At 36.7% G+C, this 27,826-nt stretch overlaps 4 protein-coding genes across 7 annotated transcripts; 1 reads left to right on the forward strand and 3 right to left on the reverse strand.

The window, feature by feature from the left end:
* Window positions 1–2,908: 2,908 nt before the first annotated feature.
* Window positions 2,909–5,237, reverse strand: LOC140801944 (uncharacterized). Its single transcript, XM_073157341.1, has 2 exons — window positions 5,088–5,237; window positions 2,909–3,186 (listed from the first exon to the last, which is right to left on the reverse strand). The coding sequence occupies exons 1-2, from the start codon at window positions 5,235–5,237 to the stop codon at window positions 3,106–3,108; spliced, it is 231 nt and encodes a 76-aa protein (XP_073013442.1). The 3' UTR covers window positions 2,909–3,105.
* On the forward strand, window positions 5,205–11,289 carry LOC140801943 (uncharacterized). The gene is made up of 9 exons (XM_073157339.1): window positions 5,205–5,338; window positions 5,537–6,009; window positions 6,642–6,804; window positions 7,105–7,305; window positions 8,292–8,534; window positions 9,501–9,651; window positions 9,804–9,866; window positions 10,315–10,483; window positions 10,553–11,289. Exons 2-9 carry the CDS (start codon window positions 5,655–5,657, stop codon window positions 10,912–10,914), a joined length of 1,707 nt encoding a protein of 568 aa, XP_073013440.1. The 5' UTR covers window positions 5,205–5,338; window positions 5,537–5,654; the 3' UTR covers window positions 10,915–11,289.
* Window positions 11,290–12,097: 808 nt separating this feature from the next.
* On the reverse strand, window positions 12,098–12,917 carry LOC140802078 (glutaredoxin-C3-like). Its single transcript, XM_073157505.1, has one exon. The coding sequence runs from the start codon at window positions 12,765–12,767 to the stop codon at window positions 12,393–12,395; it is 375 nt and encodes a 124-aa protein (XP_073013606.1). The 5' UTR covers window positions 12,768–12,917; the 3' UTR covers window positions 12,098–12,392.
* A 3,137-nt stretch (window positions 12,918–16,054) lies between these two features.
* On the reverse strand, window positions 16,055–25,910 carry LOC140801901 (RNA pseudouridine synthase 7). 4 transcript variants are annotated; one of them, XR_012111549.1, is made up of 14 exons: window positions 25,792–25,907; window positions 25,657–25,700; window positions 25,486–25,563; window positions 25,153–25,253; window positions 22,035–22,122; window positions 21,791–21,869; window positions 21,571–21,653; window positions 20,754–20,819; window positions 20,055–20,111; window positions 18,419–18,541; window positions 17,924–18,165; window positions 17,096–17,278; window positions 16,880–16,968; window positions 16,055–16,253 (listed from the first exon to the last, which is right to left on the reverse strand). XR_012111549.1 is itself a non-coding variant. In XM_073157267.1 (12 exons), exons 1-12 carry the CDS (start codon window positions 25,853–25,855, stop codon window positions 17,176–17,178), a joined length of 1,128 nt encoding a protein of 375 aa, XP_073013368.1. In that variant the 5' UTR covers window positions 25,856–25,910; the 3' UTR covers window positions 16,574–17,175. The 4 variants fall into 4 exon arrangements, 1 of the variants encoding a protein (XP_073013368.1); XR_012111550.1 differs by lacking the exon at window positions 16,055–16,253 and having other exon boundaries at window positions 16,574–16,968; window positions 21,571–21,650; XR_012111548.1 differs by lacking the exon at window positions 16,055–16,253 and having other exon boundaries at window positions 16,574–16,968.
* Between the last annotated feature and the right edge of the window lie 1,916 nt (window positions 25,911–27,826).

Genomic DNA, 27,826 nt, shown 5'->3' on the forward strand with positions numbered 1-27,826 from the left:
GGATTTATGTACTAAACATGGGCTGATTAAGTACCATGAAGCAGTTAAAAACAAACAAGGTAGGTGATCAACAATGAATAATGCTTTTGAACCTAAACTATTCTAACTTACAAACACTTTACTAACATTCTACAAATATTTTTGACATGGCATCATCATCTCCATTAATATGTAAATGGACATAAGGATGCCACATCAAAAGTGTTCGTAGAATGTTAAAAGTACAGAATTAGTCAGATACCAGACCCCAAAAATTTAATAGGATGGAGTACTTGCTGAAACAATGATATAAATGCTCTCACAATGGGTTGCAGTGTGTAAGATGGAACTCCTACATCGAAAGCATTAATATAATTTGGCAGGTTTCTCTAATCCAAGACAGCCTAATTAATGCGTGGGGGCAGTCAGAAATAAACAATAAATGAGAAAGTAACACAAGTGCAGAGACAATAGTGGAAGCATATGAAAACTACACATCTCAGAGCAAAAGATATAAATAAAGGTTTTAAGAAATTTTATCCCTATGGAATGGATAATTATTCTCCAAATAGTTTAATTTACACCAGAGTAAGACAATGATAGATCCATAAACTCCATAGAATTGAGATATATTTACTCTTGGACGGCACTATAAAACAGCAGTGTTGGGCAGTGCATTAGTATGCAAAAGATGACACACACTAAGTTCCTTGTTACTGGCAATCAACCATATATAACAAAGTCTTTCATCTTAAGCCTAATTCTTAATAAGTGGGGACCTCATGTCTTTGTACTTATACCATGCAAATGGAAATTAGTCAATAACAATGACAACAAAAAAGTAATTATTGATGATAATGATCAACACGATATATTAAACATGAGTTTATTGACTACTAAGATTAGAGTCTTACCTTGTAACTGATTCTAACTCTATATATCTTTCAACATTTACTTGGAAATGAAGAACTTGATTCTAAACTCTAAAGACAGTACAAAAGAGTAGTAGATTAAAACCACAATGGATACGAAAACTTTGCAAAAGTGACATAGGATGATTAGGAGGATGGAAAGGTAAGGAAGTTAAAAAGATTAAAACGTGTAGAATTGGTGCCACCTCATATCAGTAAAAAGAAAGAAAGCCTAGCGAGAATAAAATAGAAAAGGAACTGCCGACCAAAGTTTCTTGTGAGTGTGGCTTTGGGATCATCAGCCAACTCCAACTAAAAGATTGGGAAGTTCGTTCACGACACCACATATGCTTCTTTTCTCAACTCCAAATTCAATGAAAGCTCCCTTGTTCCCTACTTTGACCATTCCAAAGGTAAGTCACCCTCAACAAATATAGACAAAAACCATGAAACGATGACCCGATAACCCGATAAACAGAAAAAACCCAAGCTCACTATCATGACATCATCAAGCGCCTATTATAGATGCAGGCATACAATCCTAGGAAAGAATAAGCCAAAAATCATGAATTGATGCATAAATATAAAAACTCAAATGTCAAAAAAAAAAATTAATTTGTATCACAAAATCAGGATCAAATGAAAACGGGTTAGGCTGTCAGGGTTTTGATCTACCTGTTTACACCCGGCAGGAGTGTGTAGTTGGATTGCTGACTTGGATGTTCTCGTCATCCATGATGTGGGCCGGCAGGCATAGCAGAACTTTTCAATTGTTTAACCTGTGGAATGCTTCAACTAACCACCATCTGATGAGCAATTTGAGAAGAACAAGAAAAGCAAGACATCATTGATGTTCTAGGAGATCAAGTTGAGAGTTGAATATATTGGTAGTTTGATCACTGAAAGGACAGTGGGGACTCTGGGCAGTTGGAATTGTGCAGTTACCCAGCATGTGAACAACTCATTAAGATGCCCCCCTATGCAAGCAAGCAAAGAAATGAAACAAAGAAGGAAGTAGAGGCTACATTTGTACAGCACATGCTTTCATTAGAACAAACCTAACATGAACATATAGACAAGGAGGTGGGAGTGAGCATCAATTGAGGAAAAGATGCAGAAAATATATCAAAGATGTGGTTTAGATAAGTTGGCAATCCTTGATGCAATTCTAAAGAATGGTCTATGATATGCCACAAAAAAGATAAAGATCCACAAAAAAAAATTACTTGGGCATACCGATTTGTAAGTCATGAGATCTCATAGTTAGGAATATGGCCCCAAACAGCTCAAAAGTCTAAAATAGATTTGATATGGCAGACTCCAAATATTTGTGATGTAAAGAATGATATAGCAACACTCACTGTATGTATATTTTGGCAAGTTTTCTCACTTTATACACATTTAATCATAGCTGAAAAATAAATGAAGAAAATTACCAGAAAACATCTAACCTAATGTAATGATGTTGACAACCAGAGAAAAGGTTATGTACTCTAAAACTGGAGAAAATATCAGCAATTCAACATCATTAGCATAAAAGTTATAAGATGTCGAGATTCCAGCAACCTGGCACTAATCAGACAGGTCACAAAGGTGTTAGTTGAAACAATCTATTCTTGGCAAAGAAGACCTCTTTATACATGGATGGCTATTGCAAGCATAGTAATGAAGTTTAAAAGGCTACCTAGAGGCAGCAATCTTTTTGTTCTGCATTCCGAAGTTTCTAACCACAATATACAGAAATACCGGAAACATATGACACCAACTGATTTATGAAGATCTCACATTAACCATATGAAGTGAAATAATATCTAGATCAATTCTGTATTTCACAGAGGAAATATTCAGATAAACTACTGAGCAGTATGTTATGGACCAACTACCAAGGCAGTTGATTTTATGATACCCAAACATCACAAGAATTTAAATAAATAAGGAAGCAGTTACAAACAAACAGAAAACTCAGAGCTAGAAGAGAAGTTAGGAAGTAACAAGCTTTAAGAAAATAGACCTTATCAAGCAGAAAAAGCCAGAAGCCAGCAACAGAGATATATATTATAGCAAAAAATTCTATGTCCTCTTGATCAAAGGACAAGCTCTCTTTTTTTCACTTAAAAGCCACACAGAAAGATAATGCCCTATAACTGGAAGCAGAGAGTGAACCCTTGGTGGCTCATCAAAGTCTTAAGCTCATTGACTAGTGGTTTACAGGCTACTAGTTTCCTTCAATTGAAGAAGCAGTGCTTGATGTTTTCTGAGATTCTGATTCAGTGCAAGCCCTCAAAACTGCCTCATTCTGCAACAAGATGCAAATTAGAGTTCTTGGACAAATGATTATTTGAAGGCAAAATAACGAAACCCCTCAAAAGTTCAATTTGTATGCCCTTGTGAAACTTAAATAATATATAAATCTATGAAATTTCCAGTCATGATTTATCACAGGAAAAATGTTGCGAACCACACGATAAATACTCTGCACTAGTATCAAGTTATTTCTGCCTCTATGATCACTATTGACAATTACAACATAAATTACTTCATTATCAGAAAAAGCCAATCAAATGGCTATCCAATGCAACAGACATGGACATTGAGGAAAACAATAACTTCCAGTATAACAGCACAACTATTTTGAGTCATACGTTTGTTTAACCTCCAATTGGCTCTTCACATGTTTCTCCTTATATAGCTATCTTTTCTATCATACCCTCAAGCCTCTCAACCTTATGCCTAGAATGAAATTCACCATCATGTTCTTACTTTCATGTCTATTGAGTGATTTACCAGTATTTATTTAGGGAGTTCATATTGCTATATCTAATCCTTATAACTTACGACCATTATATTTTTTTCCTTGGACTAGCTTTATTTAGTTGGCTAACTGATAATGGGCTGAAACTAGCAGCTCTGATATTAATCAGATTAAAGACAAAAACACTAATATAAAAAATAATACATGTTAGCCAAATGCACTTTGTACTATTAAGTTATAATCTCAAAATCAGAAAAGAAGAATAAAACTGTATAACACAGAGATGTCGGTTGTATCTGTTTAGATTTCATTGGCAGATAAGCTCAATGATGCAAATAATTTGACAATCACCCAAACCTTATTGTTTTCTCCTAACTTCACCAAAATTCCAGATCGACCAATACAATACCTCAATTCAAAGATTCCTTTTGTGGATTTCAACAAGAACTCTTAAATGCCATGGGTATTTAGTATCACCCATCACACACAAAAGATTTTAGGGCACCAACAATGTCATTGATTTTACTTTTTAGCCCATTCTGCAACTTTCTTTTATAGGATCCTTTTTCCCTTTTTCTAATAGGTATGATTGAAGGAACTGTCAAAAGTAGCTAAGCACCAGAAGACACTGAGTTAACTTCATATCTTGTAGAGAAGGGCATTGTAAAGGACAGATTATCTTCTACAACCATAAAGCCATAAAGCCATAACTCTAGCTAGGTAGTAAAAACTCAATATACAAGAATGCAGAGCTTAATTTATAAATAGCATTGCCCATAACTCAGTATCCTTCCCACATGTTGGGCCTCCCATATGTAGAGGGCTTCTTCATCAAACATTCAATTGTCTACAAGTTTAGGTCTGATTTCACTACCTAACTATGATCAAACTAAATTAAATTTGCAGCTAATACCAAAATAGAAAACTCACTATATACATGTACCTAAACATAAATGTCCTCAAAACTGATCATAAACTTCAATTGTGAGAATCAATTTTTGTATGGAAGAATGCACATTCTGCATCCCCACTAGCTTCAGCAATCCTCATTTCTCTGTCGCCACAACTAAATCCAAATCCTTCATTCTACATCATTATATCAACAATCCCAAGGAGGTTAACATCAAACAAGATCGACGACTCCAAGTTTTCCCTTGCCTTCTAAAGCAGCACGGCACCATAGCTACTACGCAAGACACGGATCACGACTCGATCTTGGTTGACTAAATACCTTAAGAAAGCATCGAATCCACCATTTCCACGTAAATCACCGGATTACCGTATCTTGTAGGAATAAGTGCACGAAACCTAACTAGAGTCAGAAGATTGGACAGCAAAGTGATCGAGATTCGATTGTATTCGGTAAGCCTCGTAAGCAAGCATCAAATTCCAGCAACATACACTGGATTACCCAAACCCTACAAACGGGGTAATTTAGGGTTCACCTGCCAAAGGCGCCGGAGGCGCTTCTTGGCGTTGGCCTTGCGGGTGGTAGTGAGCTTGATCCGCTTCCAGAGGAGACCGGGGGAGTTGTTCCTCTTCACCACCTCGAGCGCCCGCGTCCCAAAAAACGCACCCAAGAAACCGCCGCTCATCTCGCTCTGGGGAAGACGGAGAACGAGAAAGCGGAGATGGGCGTCGTCGAGAAGGGTTCTTCCAAGGGTTCTAGGTTGTACTTGCACGTGCAAAGACCGTGGTAAAAAACCTCAATATTACATTTCACACCCCATCTTTTCACAAATTTGTGATGCACATCCCATCTTTTTTCAATATTTTATATTTTAAGTCCTATATTTTGCACTTTATTCTAAAAAGACACTCTCGGTTAACAAATTTGCATTTTCAGAGGACAATATTTTGAAAACACCCTGCATTAATAATATTTGTGTATCAGCTCCCGGATTATGCGTTATATGTTAAGAAGTGTAAGAAAGGTCTTTAAATGCAAATTTGCGGGGAGAGAACGAAAACCCCGATCCGATCTCACTCCCAAGATTTCTCTCAGTTGAGCCATGGGCCATGCCGGCGTTCCATCTCGGAAGCGTAACCGACTCCTCCGAATCACCCGATCACTCCTCCTCGTCGGCGCCGTCTCTACCGCTGTCCTCTTCCTCGTCCGGGTCTCCTCCACCCACGTCAAACTCCCCTCCCACGCCGCCGATGATCTCCTCCATCGCCGCCTCGAGGATATCCCCGTCGAACCTCAAACTCCAGAAGAAGGGGACGAGAAGGAGGAGGCGGAGGTGGGAGGGAGTAATAGGGCTTCTTGCGCCACCGTGGAGGAGATGGGCGAAGCATTCGCCAAAGGATCGGAGAAGGAAAGCTTAAGGGTTAGGGAGGTCATCAAGCGCCACTTCGATCTCCATGGTAACCGCCTAGTTATGAATGCTAAATTCCAGTTGTGTGGAGAATCACTCATTCTTGTTGCCGTTTTGAACTTGGTTTAGTCCATTTATCTCGCACTATTTTTAATTCAAGGCACCACTTTTTGTATAAATGGGTCAACTTTAGAACTATGATAAGATTGTTACTTCAATAAGAAGATCTTTAATTACCATTTCTTGATAATTCCATTTGTTTGTTAGGTTAATGTTATTGGTCTCAGTCAACCACGTCGTTCATCATGTATGGAAAAAGGAAGTGCTTGATTATATAACGCTGAGCTTCTTCTGGCAAGTGAGATGTAGAGTGTTTTGGCAGTACCTTATACAAAACATAAACTGTAAAGCCTTGCAGATATTGAACAAACTGCAACTTTGGGAAATAATAGAGTTCCGGAAATTACTTACTTTCAGATGTTTCCCATTTATTCCATTTGACTGAATTCAGCATATCTGTCACTGTGTACATATAATATAGTCATTAGAATTTTATACAGCATGAAATGAATGACTTCGTATATTCAAAACATGCAACAAGCAGTCTAGTTTGAGTAGGTAAAGTGTGATTCCAGAAGTAGGTAGGGAGTTCGATGTTTACTTGTTTAATTAACTTGTCAGGAGCTGCCAGAGTTCGAGAGCTTACTGCACACCAGTTTTGCAGACAAGGCTTTGTGATAGGGAAAGCATCAGAAGCAGGGTTTGGGAATGAAATGTACAAGATTTTAACTGCAGCAGCCTTAAGTGTTATTTTAAATCGGTCCTTGATCATCGGGCAAACCAGGCATATAATTCTATCTCAAGTTGTGTATCATTCTTTTGCAGTGGAATCATTATTTAGTACTTGTGTGGTTTTCGGGAAATATCTGCATTTGTTTATTTTTCTTGAGAAATATTTTGGCTTTATTTAATGTACAGAGATGATGGTACTATGTTAGGTTCTTTTGTATGTACATATAAATACTCCTAATTATTGGAATTATCATTCTCTTATTGCAAAACATATATGTGGCCAATGAGTTTGCTTCTTGTGACCTAAAAGTTTCGCTGCAGGTGATGTTGATAAATAGAATCTTCTTTGCAGGGGATTATATCCTTTTGGAGAGTACATTTCTTATACCAACCTTTCATTTACTCTGGGAGAGGTCAAGCATTTATGGAGGAAGAATGACTGTGCCAGAAAGTATGGCAAAAACCTGAACATTAGAGTGGACAATTTTGAAAATCCAAGGGAAACAAATGTTCTTTGCAGTGATTGGAATCTTTGGAAGCATCCCATTATCTGGTAAGTTCTAATTGCATGCTTTATAGGATTGTATAGGAAGTTGCTGGGATGACTGTTTCTGAAACAGAGAAAAGAAAAGAAGTGGAATAGTCATTTGAGCTTTCCAAAAATCACAATTATTTTTTCCATTTCTTCCTATTTCTGGCAGTTTCTTTTTCAAAACTTGGAACCTTACATCTACATGTGCTACTCTGTAAACATGGTATTTTCTTTTTCCCATTGATGCCAAATAGAACAATTCAATAGAATAGGCCATGTTTTTGTGCTTCTTTATGAAGGTCTATTATGTTCTTTTGAGAATTCTCCAATTTGCTTTTGTTGATGGAAATGCTCTGCAGGGGGAAGATGTGTTACTTCCCTCTGCTAGCGTAAGTGGAGTGAAACATAAAGAAAAACTTTGATTCCATATTGAGTTGTTCATTATTTAGTAGGAGAGTTGAAATTTGTGTATGTTAGATCTCGTCAGCATATCAAGTCATGGTAAGTTGGAAATTAGCTCGGCATTTATGAGTCTTAATTGGAACAATTCAGCAAATTACGTGGAATTCATCCTGATTGAATTAGATTCATCTTCTACAACCTCTTAATTAAGTTTGTAAGGCTGATTATTTTATCAGCAGAGAAGAAAACTCATATGATAGAATGCACTTGCCAATTGTCATTAGTATGCTGAAAAGAAATTTTCTGTCTATAGTTTGTAATCACATACCCAAGAACTCTTATTTCTTGTGCTTAAACATAACTGCTGGCATTTAATGAGTTTCTTGCATAATCTTTCTGACTGACACTGGTTCATGGCTAAATGCATATGATTTTCTTTTTCTCTAGTTTTTTCTATTGGCTTTATTCTCCTGAGCTGTTTGCTAGCTTCTTCCTTCTGACCTATTTGTGATATTATAGTAAGAGAGATTATTTCTGTCAGACATTAAAAAACTGCTCAGTATTTAATTGAAATAAACAAATCACTTTTTAATATGCAATGGCAGGTTTCAAGGTACAACAGATGCAACTGGGATTCAGTTCTTTTTGAAGAATGTACATTCCGGAATGAGGAGATCAGCTTCTATTCTTTTCGGGGAGTTGGACTCTCTTCAATCTAGGCCTAATGTGTTTGGAGAGCTAATGAGAGCAATAATATCACCTTCTCAAGCAATCATAGAGGCTGTTAATTGGGTTCTAAATGGTGCAGATCCAGATATTGCGTTGCACATGCGCATGCTGAGCAACAGGTAGTTGTTCTAAGATAATAACTTCTACTTCCCCCTCCTCAGTTGCTGCTGCTGTCAGAGGGACATCTCTGGGTATTTCTGTAATGTGTCATTGTTTGTGCACTTCTATGCACCAACGTTTTTCTGCCTCCATCTTTTGTCTTACCTTATCTCCCTGTTTAGAGATACATCCACTTGGTCCATTTGGCTCTTTTAGAGGGAGGAACAAACAATACAACAGAAGTAATAGTTGGAAAAATAGGTTAAACTTTTTGGAATGATTTCAAATAAGAAAATGCTCTTGATTTAGATTGGATGTTTTTAATCATCTGAAGTGCATATATCATGCTTTCAAGTCCTATAGCTTGTAGTAAGTTGCTTATGCATGCTATTCATTCTTGAAAGATCCTTCAAAAAGGATCAACAGATGAAGTAATCTTCCGTTTGTTTACTTCGTGCTGTTTTGAGTGACACTAGTTGGATCCTTCTCAATACATGCTATTCTAGCCCTCAGTCTATTTAGTATTTACCTATTGTGCTTTTAGTAGATTCATGATATTAATGAGAAGTAGAGAACACTTTTGATAGAATCACATATCCCTTTAGTTTAGTTAGTGTATTTTAGTTTAATAGAAAAAAATTGTGAGAAGGGTTGATGGTGCGTGAGTAACTCAGGCTCCTGCTATAATAGAAGCACTTTTTCCTAGGTTTTGTTCTCTTCTTTGAGGAAGTAAGTATTTTATTCCCATGGGGAGAACTTAATGGTTTCTGCAATGAAATTGGGTGAAGTATTGACCTTTTCTCAACAATAAAGATCTGATCTTTTCTTTATTGAAAAGATCTTGGAAGATAGTGTTGGGTATTTTTAAAAAATTATTATTTCCTTTTCTTGACTTCCATCAGAACCATTTTCAACTACATATACTAGACTCATTTGGATTATGATGACTAGTAATGGTTCAGTATAATTTCCTTTTGTGGTTCAAGGTCTGTACGAGCAACTAAAGCAGCTGTTGAGTGTATTAAGAGAGCCCTCGCTGGTATTCACCAACCAAGCTCAAGACCACGAGTGGTTTTGGTTTCAGATACACCTTCATTTATTAGAGAGATTACACCGTACCTCACTGATTTTGCAGAGGTAGATGAGTTTGATCAAATATATTTTTTTGTTCAATTTATTCTGTGTTAAGTACTCTCAAGCTCGTGTTTATCAGGAGGCTATTTATTGCATAAAATCAATATCTTGCTTTCTGACAAAATTAAGCATATATTTTCTACTTCTCCATGCAGGTACTTTATTTTGACTATGAGTTGTTTGAAGGGAATAGTTCTGGTATAATCAAACCATACCAGGTATGTCATTTTATATTCTGGAATCTTTTGATACCTGAGATTTGACGAAATAGACTCTCTTCACTCATTTGTTTGAGGTTCCATCATTCTGTTAGTGTGTCCAACTGGCCTTGTGAGTCTACCGTCAAGCATATCTTGTTTTTGAATGTCTTACCCAGGGATTTCCACCCTGATTTCTTTAAGTTGACGACAGGCAGTCACAATTTTTGTCCATGACTTTTCCTGATAGGATATTAACAGGCGCCAACTTGTAAGCATTTAAAAGTTTGGTGCGATATCTGAATGATTGACTGCATCCGGTGAATGCTTTCTCCTTCTATTGAAGTGGTCATGTTTACTGCGATGTGCTGAATAGTTCCTCTGTTGCTATGAATTTGCATACGTTCTCCTTGTTGAAATCGTTTCATCAGAACAGTTCACACAATCAAACTAAAGTTTCTTCTTTCAGACCTTAAATTTTAGAGTGAAGGACTGGGGACCAGCGCCAAGATGGGTAGCATTTGTGGATTTCTTTCTAGCATCACGCGCCAAACATGCTGTAGTGTCTGGAGCGCACCGCCGTGTAGGAACGACCTATGCTCAGTTTATTGCAGCATTAGCTGCAGCCAATCGGCATGGTACTACACTCATCCCGTTCACATCTTTATAACTTAGGTAAGCTGATAACCAACCTTCTGATCTACCAGGTGAAGATCCTGCAGGCTCCAACTTCTCATTCCTCAGCAGCTTTCAGAGTAACCTGTTAGCCAATGGTCTCAGCAATCAGATTGGCTGGGGTCACATCTGGAATAGATTCGCCGGACCTTTGAGCTGCCGCCATCAGCCGCACCAATGTGCATTCACACCCCTCCTCCCACCGGCATGGTGGGACGGTGAGTGGCAGAGCCCTATTTCTCGTGACATACAAAGATTACTGGCGCACGGCATCAGCCTCACGGGCACCGGGGAGGTCATCGAGAGCAGCCTCCAATCATTTTGCAAATCTAGGAAAGATCATGTGCAAACCTTGCACATCCTCGGCCAATGCGAGAAATCAAAGTGCATGTGATGCAACAGTTTCCGGGCATGCTTGGCATTGTTGTATACTTCCAAGAGTCCTCAAATGCACCCGCATCACTTACTATCCCAGTGAATGTACATTATAAATTTTGATAGCATTCTCCAGCGGTGAGCAAGAGATTCACTTCTCAATCTTCGAATGTGCCATGTTTAAATTTCTTTGGGCTGCTGAGAGATACGGCCGTTGGTGCAGTGGCCTATATAAAGATAAGATGAGAGTTTTTGACTGTTATTAGTGTACCTACCAAACAATGTACCCAACTTGATGAGTTACAAATTTATTTACTCTACTAGTTGAGTCTATGTATGATAAAGTCTCTAAATCAGGAATTTTATTGAATATAAATCGCTTTTCTCTGTACCATTAATTTTGTTAGATATAATTTTTTTTTCTGGCACGCATAGGATAAGCAAATATTATCAACGATTGAATAAAACTATTGTCTCGTAAAGCAATTCTCATTAACTTTAAAAAATAAATTATCTAATTTGATTAAATAAGTTCATAACTTTATCTATCATCTAAAATAGTCAAAAACTCGATAAGATGATGCCCTTTTACTAAACTTCTCATTAGCAGTTAGACGGATCCAGAAAAATTGTCCTTTGATCTATACGCTAGAAAGGATTACTTGTTTACTAGTTGCTGCTCTAATGACCTTGTTCGACACGTGGCGCAATCTCGTCACAGTCGCTTTTTAGCTTCGCGATCCCCTCTGGCGACACGTGGCGCGATCCAGAAAGATTGTCCCGTGATCTACTACAAAGGATTACTTGTTTATTCAAATGAGCTTGTTCGACACGTGGCGCAATCTGGTCACAGTCGCTTTTTGGCTTCGCGATCCGTGCTCGCGTGCGCTCCGCCGCAGCGGATTACGCGGTGACGGCTCCAACTGCCTCACTCTTCCTCACCTCCCTTACGTGGCGAGACGTCATGAGTTGGACCGACAGATTTGTCGGCCCACGCCGAAAAAAATTTCTCCGTCGTACGGAAAAGCTTCGGAAACGGCGCCGCTGACGCCATCGCTGGAAGTTCGACGTGGTAACGAAGCATTCGTCTTAACATTCCACAACAACTACCCAAACATACCTAAAATGGACATACGTTGCAGTTAATACACTCGAACAGTTAGTTAGTTAGTTAGTTGGTAAAAAATATTTGGACATTATAATGGAAAATGCAAAGCAACAATTTTTTTTTTTTCTTAATCCTTTTGAGTTCTTGATATCTATACACCAAGCTAACCATCAAACCGAATTATAACTCCAAACACACTCCAAACTCACTCACTCACTCACTCATCTCCGATCTTAATTACTACCCCAAAATCACCCCAAACATCGGTACCCAAAACGGAGGGAGTAGTATAAAAAGACCACCAAGCCCTCCCCATCCCCCCCCCCCCCCCACTCTCTCTCTCTCTCTCTCTATACCTGTGAAAAGACGAAAAAGCCCAGGAAAAGCAATCAGAGCCAGAGGGCGCCGGCCTCCTTGAGGAGGGGCACGAGCGTCCCGTTGATGTGGGAGGCCATGACCATGTCCATGGCCCCCACGAGCTTCCCGCCGATGAATACGACGGGGAGGGGCGGCGGGCCGGCGGCGCCGACGAGGCGGGCGAGGGCGCGCTCCATGTCCCTGCCACGTGGGTCCTCGTCGAGCTCGTACACAGTGGGGTGGACCCCCATGCCGCAGAAGAGCCGCTTCACCGCGTGGCACATGCAGCACGTACTCAGGCTGAACACCACCACGGCGCTCTCCGACGCCAGCCGCTCCACGCGCTCCAGGGGGTCCGCACGTGACTGCCGCACGTACCAGTACTCCGGCGCCGACTCGTACTGCATTCTTACCGGAGCTGGTGGAGGAGGAGGAGGAGGGTGTGTTGCCTTTTGGAGGAAAAGTTTGACGAGAGATGGGGATGAGTTGGGGCAGTATTTATAGAGGACAGGGGTGGGGGCATTCCGGGGCAAAGAAAGAAGAAGAAAAAAGTTTGAGAGAATGGTAGAATGGGAAGAGACGTCACCGCAAGCCGAAGTGATAAAAAAAATAAATATACGTAGAAAAACTTACACTTCAGTCCTCATAATTTTACGAATTTATGATTGTATAAAAATACCCCCTCCTACGATGGAATAAATTCATAACTACACAGGGTGTTAAATGCAAAGAAATGGGGTTGAGATACGTATACTACGATCCACAACCTTTATTTAATGCTTGGTTTATTAGTGCCGAGCTGTGTGAGAATTTTGCGTTTTGAACCTCGAGAAATATTTTGTTTCACACTTTCCCATGTCATCCATGGACATCCCAACACTTTTGAGGGTTTCAATAGAATTTTTCATTCCTGGCATGCTTGATTATTGTTCTCCAATTCTAAAGTTAACTACTTTGTTGTAAATAGTATAAAATCGTGGGAGGTTTAAATTGTGGGACAAAGTGTGCAGGCTTTCACAGGGGAAGGATGTTAAATTGTTGGGCAATAGCGGCTGTTCTCGTCCTTGTTGTCGCCCGGGGGTCTGCATATAAAGTCTCTCTACTAAAAAGGGCCAACATGCATTTTTTTCGCTATCCTAAAAAGATTACACACATGACCTTTTTCAGTTTACCCCCTCCTCTCTCTTCTTTTTATTTTATGTACGACTATATTTCGTGCATGGATTATTGCGACTGTTCTCTACTTGCGTCTTTTTATCTCATGCACCTCTTCTTTTCCTTTTATTTACTAATATCGAAATTTATAAAAAAGACCGCATCTTCTATTTTTATTATCGTTCATACAATATGAATATTTATCTTTTAGATTCTTCTATTTTGCTTTTCATGTTTTCAAATTAAAAATATCCCAGAGTTAAATCTACTCTACCTAAGGAAATAGAGGATATACTATTATGTTTAAAATATAGTTTTTACTTTATTGTTAATTTAACTATTTTTATAATACTTTATATATAGGATGTGAACAGAAATAAAATCAACATGGGGTGTTTCTGATAAAATTTTCATGAACATATATATATATATATATATATATATATATATATATATATATATATATATACAGAGGTTTTGCGGGTTTAACCCGTTAAGTAAAAACCGTCCGTTTCGTGGGAGCCGGCTGAAACGCGCACGCGCGCGGCACGTGGAAGGCAGAGGGAATTATGGGTGTCGGCGTTGTCCGCGGCTCGTGGGAGCAGCGCGCCGCGGGGCCCCAGCGAAGTATCCAGGAAAAGAGGAGCCGAATTTTATCAATAAACCCCCTATATTTTAACTTATATATATATATATATAACTTTGGTTAGCTTTGCTACATATAAATTATTTTCAATAACGCTATATATAACTATACAAAATTAAAAAAAATTAAAAAAAAAGAGAGAGATAACACTGCGTGCACCCGTGCATTATAAACTCCCCTGGTCTCCCCCTTGTCGGGTAGCACAACGCAAACTTAAATTCCAAAATTCAAATTTAAAATTCGCTCCTTCCACAAATCTCGATGCACTTGTCGAGATTGAGGCCCAGCCGTCGTATCGGCTGGTGGAGGCGCGGAGACCGAGGAAAGTGGAGGAAAAGAAAAGGTCGGCACGAGAATAAAGCGAAGGGGAGGAAACGAAGGAAAAAAGGAGAGATTTGTTGGTAATCCGTAATCAACTTTCCTTTTTTAAAAAAAAAAAATTAATAAATTTTATTTGATTTTCAAGTTTATTTTATTTTTTTCAATAATGGAGAGAGATTTTTTTTTTAAGAATTCTATTAAATTTAAAAATTGGAATGAAAATATTCACTATAATCTATTGAAAGAAATCTCTCAACCTTTTATTAATAAAAGAACAAAATTAAGAACAAAAGGTAGAAAGATAGATAGCAAGTGTGTCAGAATGTGTTGTCTGTTGGTCTCCTACTACAACTCTCAGAGAGTTGCAAACACAAACACAAACACAAACACAACCCTTGCCTTTCTTTTAATCATTATTACACCCTAAAAGGAAGCCATTAAAGAAAGAAAAAGCTCTCAAGCTTTGAGTGAGATTGAGAAAGAAAGGAGAGAGAGAGAGAGAGAGAGAGAGAGAGATGGCATGAGAGCACGTAGCTTTTAAAGTTAGTTTACTTTGCCGTTGTCTTGCCGTCGCCAAAGAAAGGAAAGCGGACATGACGGCATCTTCTCTCGGATGACGTTATGCTCGCCTCTTCTCTCCTCTTTTCTTATTATTATTATTATTATTATTTTTTAAAAAGTTAATTATACTTACCACCTTAAACTATTAATTATTTTCCACCCACAATTCTTTTATTATTACTTAGATCGACCGTCTGATGAGTTAAAGAAAATTTTTCATGAGAGCTGCCTGTAATTATTCCTTTCTTTTGTTATCTCAATTATAACTAATTATGATTTTATTTCTTATAGAATTAAAAGAAGTTTGCATATAACACCCTATATTTTAATGAAATTATAATTTACACACTATATTTTTACTATTTATAAATCGAGCGCTATAATTTACTATGTACAGAAAATATTATGGGTTAAATTTGAACTTACAACATTTGCGGATATGAGAATATATCGTCAAATTATTAATTTTTTAAATAACTAAAATACTCTTAGTATATGTTGAATAAATATAATCTAGCTAAATATATTTTTATAATTTTCTAGTATAGTTAACTTAATCTAACGAATCTTAACGGCAGAACGTTTTCCACACATATTTGCTAAATAATATGGTTTAATTTATAAATAGTACAAATATAAAGTTTAAACTATAATTTTGTTAAAATATAGGGTGTTATGTGCAAATCCCTAAAATTAATTATAGCAAGACCCTGAATTATTAATTATTTTGATATAGATTCCTCATTTGTTTGCTCTTTTAATGACACTTTGATCCTTTTACCCATCCAATATCTTCAACCAGCGTGCAAAGGTTATTTTACTATCAAATTTCCGCTTTCTTTTCTTTTCTTTAAAATAAATTTCAACACAATTAAGAGAAGGAATTGAACTAAGGAGAGGGCTTCCATTATTTTACCACTTCTCTAGATTTAGATTAGATGACATTTTGGCATCTTTTCTATTGCCTTTTGGGTATTATCTTGTTGGTGTCAAGAGAAAAGAAGAAGAAGATGAAGTCAGCACTCTGCATTCTATGCAGAGCCAAGTAAAGAAAACCATCAATAATAAATGGATGCATACGGAAATATGATCAAGTAGATATCAGAGCAGTAATGTTACGTAAGTTGGTCCCTTTCAATTGAGGCATGCATGGGCGGGTCCAGCAATGCGGTGGTCAATGATAGCATGTTGGAAGACAGCAGGATTAGAGCTGAAAAGAACATAAAAGGCAGAGACAAAAGACAGCAGTGAGTTTCAAGCATGAGAAATAACATGAGGTATGAAGTGGCAGCATTTCTGCCAACAGAAATACAAGCAAACATGTGTTTAAGAATGTATAGTGTTCGAGAAAATATCCCTTATCACTAACCCAAGTATACTGACAGATGTACACTAACGCATCTAATAACTTCAATCACACAATCAGTTGGGGAAACGTCACAGATTCAGCTCATCAAAACTGCACTCTGTTTTGGTGCTCAAGGTCCATAGAGAATGCACGAATGGGTGTAATCTTATTGGATCATAGTATTATTCCTGTCAAAGATCATTATATGATAAATCTCAAAGGTAAATATTGGTAAATCATACAGAATACCCAATACAATTTGTTTTTCTTGATTTTTACTGCATTACTTTCAAAGCAGCACAAAGTCTGTAGCAGTTTTCTGTTCAACCGAGACCTGACTGTTTAAGTTTTGGAGTTTGGAGGGTACCTATCCTCTTACATTGCATTTTGACTACTCTGGGTTTACTCAGAGAATGGCAGATCCTTCTTAAGAAAAAGAAGAAAGTGATAAAAATAAATTCAAGTATTTTTCAATGCTGCTGCTTAACTGATCGGTCGGGGACTTCTTTTCAACTACGAACAGGTAGGCTGTCTCCTCTCAGGTTGAAACACAACCTTGCTCCAGAGCTCGATAAGTCTGTAATGGAAGCTTCAGGCATCAGAAATGCTGGTTGAAATCCATACGTTGGTTATAGTTGATGAACACTTAGAAGATAAAAAGCAGCAATGCTGCACGGAATGTTCAGATGATTTGTCTGCATCACCTTGTCAGTTTCTGAATCTTCTGATCAGCTGAAATGGAAATTGTAAAGCCCAAGACTCATGGCTTGGTTTGTTCAAAAGATCAAGTGACGAATGCCCAGTCCGGATATGGGCATTCGTAACTCCAACCAGGCCCTGTATATCGCACACAGTGCAACCATAGACCCTCTTCATCTCCATCATAGCTGCCAAAAGAGTTATAATGGAGTTTAAAGAAAGGAAAAAACCAAATATGCAGAATGTTAATTAGTACAAAGGATAAAGTACAGGCAAGTTTACACATATTCAGAAAGATATGATTTTGTACATTTCAATATCAGGAAATCAAAATCTGCAACGGATGGGCTTATGATGCCAATGGTAATACCAGATAGGTTATGCAGAAGAGAAAAATATATTTGTCTAGGTCAAAAAATGCAATTAATGTTTTATAAAAGAGCAACAGTGAACTGACACTTACAGACGTGATTTCTCTTTTGTAATTGAAATAAGATAGACATTGTGAAAAAAAAAATGAAGGTTACTTATGCAGAGTACCTGTGTTCACAGTGTTTGCTACTTATGCGGAGAACTAACACATAAATAAAGATGAATTTCTTCTATCAAACTAAACGAAAAATGAAATGTAGCAAACGTTTAAAAAAAATGTAGAAAATGTGAAAATACGTTAGGAATTTATGGACTGGTCTGCTTATAGAATGCTTAGGAAATTTCCAATAGAAGAGTCTTATGATGTGGGCTTTTTTACTCAACATATCACATAAAAACAAGAAATTTCTCATAATAGGAGCCTACTAGAGACAACTGTAAAACAAAAATGAGTAGCTCACCCTATAGGAGCCAAATTTGGGCAGTTGGTGCACATGGGATCAATGTTGAAATCCTCAGTGGAATGCCCAGTATTTTCATCACAATGACTATTTTTTGAAGGATCCAATAAAGATGGTTGATGCATGACCGAGGCAGCTCTGTCAGCACCTGTTCCTTTGGCTGAACGAGGAGAAACACTTTCTGAGAGATAGAGCATGTCGTTGGCTATTGGATGGCCTGTATATTGCAGATGTACACGTATCTGCAGGATTTAGAATTTGAAGAAGCAAGAACTTAATTTTTTGTAAGGTTCAAAACTGTCGTACCAGGAAAAACAATATTTGAAAGTATATGTTTAACTGGAATTACCACTGGACGAGATGGTAATAAACTGTGGTAGATCTTTATATATTTCAAGACTTCTTAATGATATTCACATATAGAATTGTCAAAATTCTCAGCATCGAAGATGAGTGAAGTCAAAATACAATTTATGAAACAGAAGAAGCACATACCTGATGAGTACGGCCAGTGATGGGTTTACATAAGACTATGCTATGAGTTCCATTAGTGCTTATCCTCTGAAACTTTGTGCACGCAGTTTTTCCTATTGGCACTTGACCAATGTGATTACAAACCTGCATAGAAGATATGGAAGCCATCTCTTTTGAATCTGGCATTCATGTATCTAGCTACAATAGGAGTTACTTGGAACTCAGAGCAATATGATCTAAAGCAGTCTCTTTAGGTTGTGTTTGGTTTGAAGCTAAGCTTGAAACTTAATTAGCTGGCCCTCATTTCTTAATCTTGTTTTAGGTACTTTGAACTAGACTAAGAAAATATAATATTTGGTTGTGAAATAGATTAAAGTGTAATTGCTACTTTTGATGTGATGTGAAAATGTAAAAAGTTATTAATTTTGGAGGAATATAAATGATATATATAATTAACAGACAAAAATACCCTTTGACTTTAATGATAAAAGTGATAGATTTAAATCATGTTAAAAATAAAATTAGAATCAATTTGAATTTTTATTAAAAATTTTATTCTATTTTTATTTTATTTATTGGAGAGTGAACTTGGTTAGAAATAAAAAATAAAAAGATATTTGGTTACTCAACTTAGCTAAGAGTTCCTGACCAAATTCAGAGACCCCCCTAAATTCAAAACAAACAAAGGCTTAAATGCTTGGACAGTTCTACAAGATGCTTTGGAAGTATTAATGCCGTGGTAAATTCCATATAAGGCTGACCCCATAATATTATGAAGTTATACACTATGTTGTAACTACAATTGCTCTTTTTTTGCTGTGTCAAAAAATAAGGGATTATTACACTTCAGTTTCCTTAAACTATCACCATTTTTCATATACATAGTTGACATTTTATTATATCCACAAAAACCCCCCTGAACTAAAAAAAAATTATCCACATAAACCCCTTAATTCAGAGGTTTATGTGGTAAAAAAATTCTTAATTCAGGGAGTATATGTCGTAAAAAAAATATTAAGCGAGTGTGTATGAAAAAATGTGTTTGTTCAGAAGGTCTAAGTATAATTAACCCGAAAAATAATCATAACACATTGTTAGTAGCATCCCTTTTTTGTGATTTAACAATATTAAAGTGGAATTATTCTTTTTCATCACCAAGTGGCAAAAATGTGATCATGCCAATCAGCATTTTATTTGCGGCAAATGAGAGTGGCTCCACATCATCGTAAGATAAGAGATAGTTTCTAATGTGGAAATGTCAATAAAATAATCGATATCATTAAAATGTCGTGTTAGCGAGCGGCAATGCATAACAGCCATCATAAATCAAAGAAAGAGCTATACATATACAATGAATATTACAAAGAAACAATAACCTCCTTGGCATGATAAAAACACAAATAAGTTAAAAGCAGTTGTCAACGAATAAGAAAACAAAACAAAAAAAAGAAGCAACTCCTAAATCACTCAAGGCAAAAATTTGAACATATATCAAAATAAATTCTTACTTTCTGTAATCTTAACGAAATTGATAAGAAAGAAAGCACCACATAGCGCCTATCTTAGTAAGAATTTGCATTGGAATACATTACAAGATATAGAAACAATATAAAGCTGCACAAACGTAATGCATAATGAACAAAAAGGATTGTCACACCTCTACAGAGCTCCTTCCTTCTCGTGCATTATAATTTACATTTGCATCAACAACTTGCTAGAGAAAGAAGCCAGTTAGATAACAGCTTTGCATGAATGAAATTTAGAAAAGAGAGCAGAAAATAAGCATCATGTTCATTCATTAAAAAATCCGGTCAATTTTATCATATTACCATCTATAGCTTGAAACTAATGCTCTGTTCTTTTATTTCTTTTTAGCCAAACTCAAACTTAACTTCAATTCCACAATTTCATATTGTTGACAAAAGAGCTTCTCGAAAGCTTGATAGTTGGTACCAAGAATTAAACCAGAATCTAGTAGTTGTTCAATTCAGTAAATAATTTAGTAATTTGCAGAAATAATTATTTGAAGACAATAAAGGGCATAATTAGTTATCTCTAGGTTAACTGATCTTCTAACTGCAATATTCGCTGACCTACAATAAATAATAAAGTTCAATATGATGAATCCATCAAATATGAGAACTCGGACGGTCTCTTTATCTTGGACTGCTGTATCTATTCCAACTTTGTCATGAAGAGCGACTGTTCTGAAGTTCATCCTGGCACTGAAATATAGTTAAATTATCTCCCCAGATACTCTTCCAAGTTCCAACTATCACTCTTTTTTCTATGATTATATTAAGAAATGTGAGCGTTTAAGTAAAGAACACAGATATCAAATTAAATTTGAGAGAACCTCTTCCTCTGGAAACACCCCAACAACTTTGGCAATATATTCTTTCTGCAGTAATCCAGCCTCAATCTGCAGGACAGAGAACATTGTCAAGATACAGATAACACCAGCTTATTCAAAACTGTTGAGGTACAGAAAGGGACAAGTTACATAGAGTTGAGAAAATAAGGTTCAGATTTTCAAACAGGAAAAGAGTAGCTGAAACAAGGTAAATTAATCCATCACAATCTTAAACAATTATCCAGCAATTAACATCACCATATTTTTCTTTTATTATTTATCAAATTTTGGATACATTTTGCATGTCAGATGTGTAACATAACCACAGGAGCCATATAGGCATGTCTGGGCCTCCCAGGTCACTGGCAAATATTTCCAGCTGATGGGAGAAGAACTGTCTAAATATAGATATGGGGATGCCAAACTACTCAAACAGACTAAGATGATCTATACTTACCAAAGCCCAAAGGCAATACAACATATTCTAGTTCTTATCCCACCATAACGACAAGGGACAAAATCTTTCAGAAAAAACAATGAAAAGCCTCCAAAGTAGTTATTTGGGTAAACAGGGAGTAAATATCATTAGAAAGGATATAACCTGATACCAAAATTCCCATTAAAAACCTGAAATATTGGTATCATGTCAATATGAGGGCTATCAGTTAAAAACGTTACTCCTACCTCAAGCGTTTGAGAGCAGAATACTAAAAGAACTGTAATTTGACAATCTGTTCAGAAATATGGTAGGTTGTTCATTTCTAACACAAGGCAAATGCTCCTTAATCTCACTAAAGCAACAGAAAAGCTTTTACAGCACCTGTTGCCTGAAGCTTTCTGCTTTCTCTGCATTTTTAGCTAATATGAGAAGACCAGAAACAAGACGATCAAGCCGGTGCACTGCTGTAAACATGAAATTAGTAGTCAAAGGAAACAGAAAGGTCCAACAAAGGCAGAAATAACTATGTTTCAGAACATACCAGGAGAAACCATAGGTATATAACTGAATACAAGATAAATACATCAAACTAATAGGATACGGAACAGAGGTGCCAACCCATTTTCAGCCTGCAGAATGCCAACAACAGTGTTTTTACGGTATTGACCACAGGGATGCACCTGTAGATAAGACTTAAACAATTTACATCTGTTCATATCGCATAGCTGCAAAAAGATCACATCTGCAAAGAAGAGCAAAGGTGATGCTTTTTTGGACTATATTAAAACTAAATTTGAACCAAAGAATCTGAAAATTGCAAAATTAGTTCAATCTTATTGACTTACTGGGACAGATGCTGGTTTGTAAACAGTTAGAACATCAGCTTCATTTTGCAGGACCAACACGTCCCCAGCCAATACAGGCGGTTCATGCCTGAAATGTAGTCATTCCTAAATTCAGATCTTACTGTATGATTTTTAGCATTTAAATATTAGATATCAATCATAATGTCAAATAAAAGCAAATTATAATAAGGTCCTCTAAATTAACACACAGAATACAGCAGAAACTTATCCCTAGCATTGGAAAGAAGATCCTTGGCACCTAGGATGCGAAAGAAATTGGTGAAATCAGATATCCCATCCAAAATTGAAGTACTTTTTGGAAAAGAGCATGGAAGAAGATATTTTGACAGTCATATTATTTAACCAGAAAAAAAAAACTGCAAATCCTCAATCTTCATTAACTGTCTTAGATCTCTCTTGACATGACAAGCATCAGCAAGATAACAACCACTCTACAATAAGCAGGTAACAGTAAATTGAGAATAAAAAACCAGAAAGGATGTTAATGTAACTAATTAATCAACTCCTCGACTTGATAAGATTCAAATGGTCATAAAAAAAACAAGTTGCCATATGTTCTCTTCTAAAAGATGAGAAGCTTTTTTTCCAATGAATCAAAGAATACCCTTTTTTTTTGCCTCATTAGATCCTTCCCACAGAAAAGCTCTCCTTAGCTCATTAGATCCTTCCCAAATATTTGATTGGCAGTTTCTCAACCTTATCAAATATTTGGTGTTACCACTTCATGATAGCAAACTAAGGAAGAGTGATTGGATGCCGGTTATTGATAAAATTGAAAAGAGGTTGGCGGGGTGGAAATAAAAATTGCTCTCCCCTGGTGGGAGAATCGTTCTTATAAATTCAATGTTGAGCTCCATCCCTTTATATTTTTTATCCTTTTTCAATATCCCAACTTGGGTTAAAACAAGAATAGATAAGCTAAGGAGAGCTTTTCTGTGGAAAGGATAAGCAAAAAAAGGGTATTCTTTGGTTCATTGGAAAAAAAATTGCAAGAGAAAAGAATTTGGAGGCTTGGGAATCACTGATTTGTCAGATATGAATAGGGCTTTACTAGCTAAATGGTGGTGGAGGCTCCTAAACTCTGAACAGCAGTTGTGGGCTAAGATTGTAATGCAAAGATATTATAAGCGGCTAAAAATGATGGATTTCAAGTTGAATAATTCTGCAAGAGTCTCTCCTTTTTGGAGAGGAGTGCTTCTAACTAGCAAGATGTTTTGTTTGAGTGTGGATATTCATAATGGGCAGTCAGTGAATTTTTGGAAGGACATTTGGTGTAGGGAATGTAGCATGGCAACTAGGTTCCCTAGTCTTTTTGAGCTTACTTGGGATGAGAAGGTTTCTGTGAAGGAGATTTGGAATGGTTCTGAATGGAATATGAAATACCGGAGATTTCTTACGGAGCATCAAAAGAAAGAGGAGCTTGAGTTGAAGGCTCTAGTGGAGAGTAGTGAAATTAGAATCATAGAAGGGAGAGATAAAATAAAGTGGAGGCTTGCGAGCAATGGGATATATACGGTGAAATCTTTATACAGATTTCTAAACAATGGTGGCATAATCTCTCACTCCTTGCAGAACATTTGGAAACTAAGAATTCTGTTAAAGGTTAGAGCGTTCCTATGGTTGATGTGTCAGAACAGGATTCCAACTAGAGATAACTTGCTCAAAAGAGAGTGGAGTGGCAACTAATGAATGTGTTTTTTGTGCTAATGAGGAGACTGTGGACCACCTCTTTGTTAGATGCAAGTATATAAAGAAGATCATTGGGAAGATGGCGGTGATCATGGGGGTTACTAGAACTCCTAAGCATGCTAGAGATTAGTTTTTTGAGCAGCACTGGAAGAGAAAAGGAAAAAAGGTTGGACTTTAATAGGGGTTTCGGCCCTCTTTTGGAGTATATGGCTGGAACGGAATAATATAGTGTTTAATGATAAGTCCAAATCCTAAGAAGAGCCGCAACACGAGATAACAGCTCTCTGTTTTTGTTAGGCAGGCTTGCAAGGCGAGGAGGCGGTCAAGAAGGCAAAGCAAATATTCCAGATCAATGTGGATTAGGAGCTAACCATTTCTTCTTTTGTGCTGATCATGCTGTTATTATCTGACTTTGATGTTTTGGTTTGGTTGCATTATTTGCTTACCTGTTGAGAGAACTTATAACTAACTGTTTGTAGTGATATTTTGGGTTGTTTGCTGGTAGGGGGTTTATATGTTGTCTTCTTTTTGGGGGATTTGATTACCTCTGGATTGTCTGTAAAGGTGTTAATAGTTGTGCTGATAAGGGGTATATGTGGTTAGTGGCTGTGTTAACTGTGGACTGCTTATGTCCAGGTTGATACATGTTGAATGATTATATTTCAATGAAACGGAGCAATACTGCCTTTTATCAAAATAAAAATTAAAAAAAAAAAAAGATGAGAAGCTTCGACATGTACACCACATGTAGACAAATGATAGATAACAAGGTTTCTTGCCCCTCCATGGTGCACAAAGATAAGAAATGGCAAGTAGGGAATAAAAGCATACAGAAGAAACAAACACGACTTATAGAAACACTGGTTGTACTACTATGTTAAATAACTAGTTATCTCAAAAGCTTTAGTTGTTAAATAATAGGCAAACAATCTATTTCATTCCTTGATTTTTTTTCAGTAGCAATAGTTATGGCTTTTAGAAAATGACATGTAGATAACTAATAGCTAACCTGGTCTTGCAACGACCCCTCAATATCATCTAAGTCGAGAAATTTGTATTAGTGCATGATTAAATAGCTGTCTTTTAGGCATAGAAGATAATCTTGAGTAAGGCTGCGAGAGATTATCATACACCAATTACATTTAAATCAATCATATAGCTAGTCAATTATCAAGGAAGAATTCCCTGTATCATGTGAATTCACATGTCACCAAAAAATAGGATATCAGTTCTCAGTATATGTGTTCTAGTTCTTCTGGAACTAAAATATCAGTCTAGCATAGTCATTCAAGAGCCTCGTAAAACTCTTGTAATCATATCATCTGCTGCAAGAAGCTGTTCTTTTCTTCTAGAAACAAACAGAACAATATTAAAACACTATAAAGAACTTCTTACTAGTGGAGCACACCTGTGCAAGAAATGGCTAATCTTCTGCGACGACTGGACGACATACATGGGGTGAACCATTTGTCCATCCACTTGGATTCTTCCTGACTTCACCGCACCTACCTGTTAACACTCAACGAAGGTCATAACGATGTGATGATATCAAAATAAAAGTATAGCCGACTACAATATTTGAAATGTCCCAATAGGCATAAATTCTCCCACATTTCGAGGTCAGACTTTGTAAGATGGTAAAAATCACTGAATTTAACAGCAGTAATGCCATAAGATCATACTTTTACATACGGATCATACTCTGACGAGCTAATAATGGACGAATTTAAATAACTCATACATAGTAATCATAAGGTCGTCCCTTGAACTCCTCCGCGAAGAGATCGACAATGTTCTTCCCAGCCCATCTGTTCTTAACCTAACAACGATAGCAGTACGATTCAAAACACCCCCAAAAATTCCACCAAAACTTTATAAGAATGCGGAGACCAGAGGGCGAGGAACAAACTACATGAGAGATGAATTCGAAGTAGTACGGTCGAACGTATCGCCTCCCTGCAGAGATTGGTTGGTGGCATGAGACCGGAAATTCGAATAAAATACAAGAACAGTTCAAGATTACGGTGTCGTTTGGACGATCGGATACCGCCGCGAAAGATGTAGTCTTGGCGCTCCGGTGGGTTCGCGGGGGTTTGCCACACGATCTCCATTGGAGATGAGAAAGAACACGGAGAAGGCTAACAAAAACCTAATCCAAACCCAAAGGTGATAAATCCAAGCAAGCTCTGACCCAATCTAATCTGACTCAGTCTTGATTTGGGTCCTAGCCCAAATGAATCATATCGTTATTATATGAAACCGACTATTTTTACCAAATTAGCCTGCCATTAAACTTTATTTACCGTCCTATATTTAATACAAAAAAGAGTCTATTTTTACAACATTTTACTTATAAGATAAAATATCAATCATTTCCGTGTTTCCCTATTAAATAAAATACTAAAATATTTTTTGAAGGTGGTAAATAAAATGGCATTTTATCTTATACTTAAATCAAGTTTATTAAGTTCATACTAATTGTTTGTCTAAGTAAAATACTAATCAATTTAGTGTTTTACTTACATGTATCGTAACATAGTAAAACTAGGTGAAACGTTAATAAATTTATTATTTTCTTATTAAATAAAATACTAAAATGTTTAGTATTCTTTATCTGATACTTAAGTCTAATATACTAAATCTGTGTCTTAGTTATTTATTTAAGAGAGATTGGTCTAGTTATTTCGAAGCAACGCTCAGAGAATAATGATTGCTAATTTTATTTAGAATATTTGGAAAGCTGCGACTTATACCATGAAATCTTTTACTCTTTATTAGGAAGCTTGAAAACTTTTCTACGGCAGCCCCGATGAGCTAGAGTGTTGGTGTTGCGGTTCTTAATTTAGGTGTATAGTGAATATAATTAAACTGTTTTAATTTATATTAATTTCTATTTATATTTTATAAAAAATAATATAATTTATGGCAAGTGCATTTGAACACAAATGGATAGCGTTAGAATGTCTGATTTTGTGTTTGCACATAAAGAGAACGTATTTTGGTCGTTCGAACGCGATTGGAGTGCATTTGAATGCACGACGGTTAAGTCGAATAGGATTTGTTTAGAATTTTTGAACAATTAGCTAACCTCTAAATATGTGGAAAAGCAGCCTCTTTGAATTATTGATCATTATAACTTATTTATTTCATCTATACTTGAGCTAACTTCTCCCTCCACCTTCCTCCCCCCTTAGAATCCAACCCGAGTTATTATTTACAGTCGAGGTTAATCCTCCGTTGCTTCTCCTTCCTCTCTCTAGTGACCAGCCACACCTAAAAGCTCCCTTCTCTCATCTCGTTCAAAGCACTAATCTATCCACCATACTATAATAATCTCTCATAACCCTAACCACATATTTCACGTCCATCCCGATACCTCCTAGCCTCCGGTCATTATTTCCTACATAATTTTCGATTTACTCACCCGATCGATGAGATTCTAGCTATGTTGGATTCCTTATTCACATAGGAACAATACATTCGAATCTCAGATTGTTCAAACGATTGGATCGATCATAATTACCTTCGCAAGTTTCGTGCAGAGTTCTGTCCAAATTACCAAATTGGATAGAAATTATCTTTACCAAAGACGATCGTAACCTAGAGATTCTAAATTATTAGAAATTCTACGGATTCTTTTATGGCCTGTGGAGATATTTAAACTTCGTGCGTCCATGTTATAGTTATTGAGAGCTATTTGAAATCTTAAGGCATATGATGTTGGTTATCTAGAAATTTAATAACTCAGTAATTTTTTATTAATTGCTCTTTTGGCCTATCATTGATTTCGTAGGTGTGACTTATAATTTCCTTGTTGTTTTTGGTTGAAATAACTAGTTGTAGTTTGCTTAGTTTTTGCTTTGGTTAGTTGTGGTGTTTGGAGTTGCATGAACTCATTGGAGTTTTTTGTTCATTGGCTGTCAAAAAAAGGAGGCCCAGTTTGATCAAATAATAAATAAAATGGCAATCGACAGAGGATTTATTTATTTTTAGCAATTCTGAATAATATTTGTCTATAATGAAAGTTGTAGGTCTGACAAAAAAAAAATCTATAATGAAGTAATATTAGTTTAGTTTGTTTT

This window comes from Typha latifolia, chromosome 15 (assembly GCF_019914945.1).
Source record: "Typha latifolia isolate L0001 chromosome 15, TyphaL0001v2, whole genome shotgun sequence".
NCBI classification, from domain to species: Eukaryota; Viridiplantae; Streptophyta; class Magnoliopsida; order Poales; family Typhaceae; genus Typha; species Typha latifolia.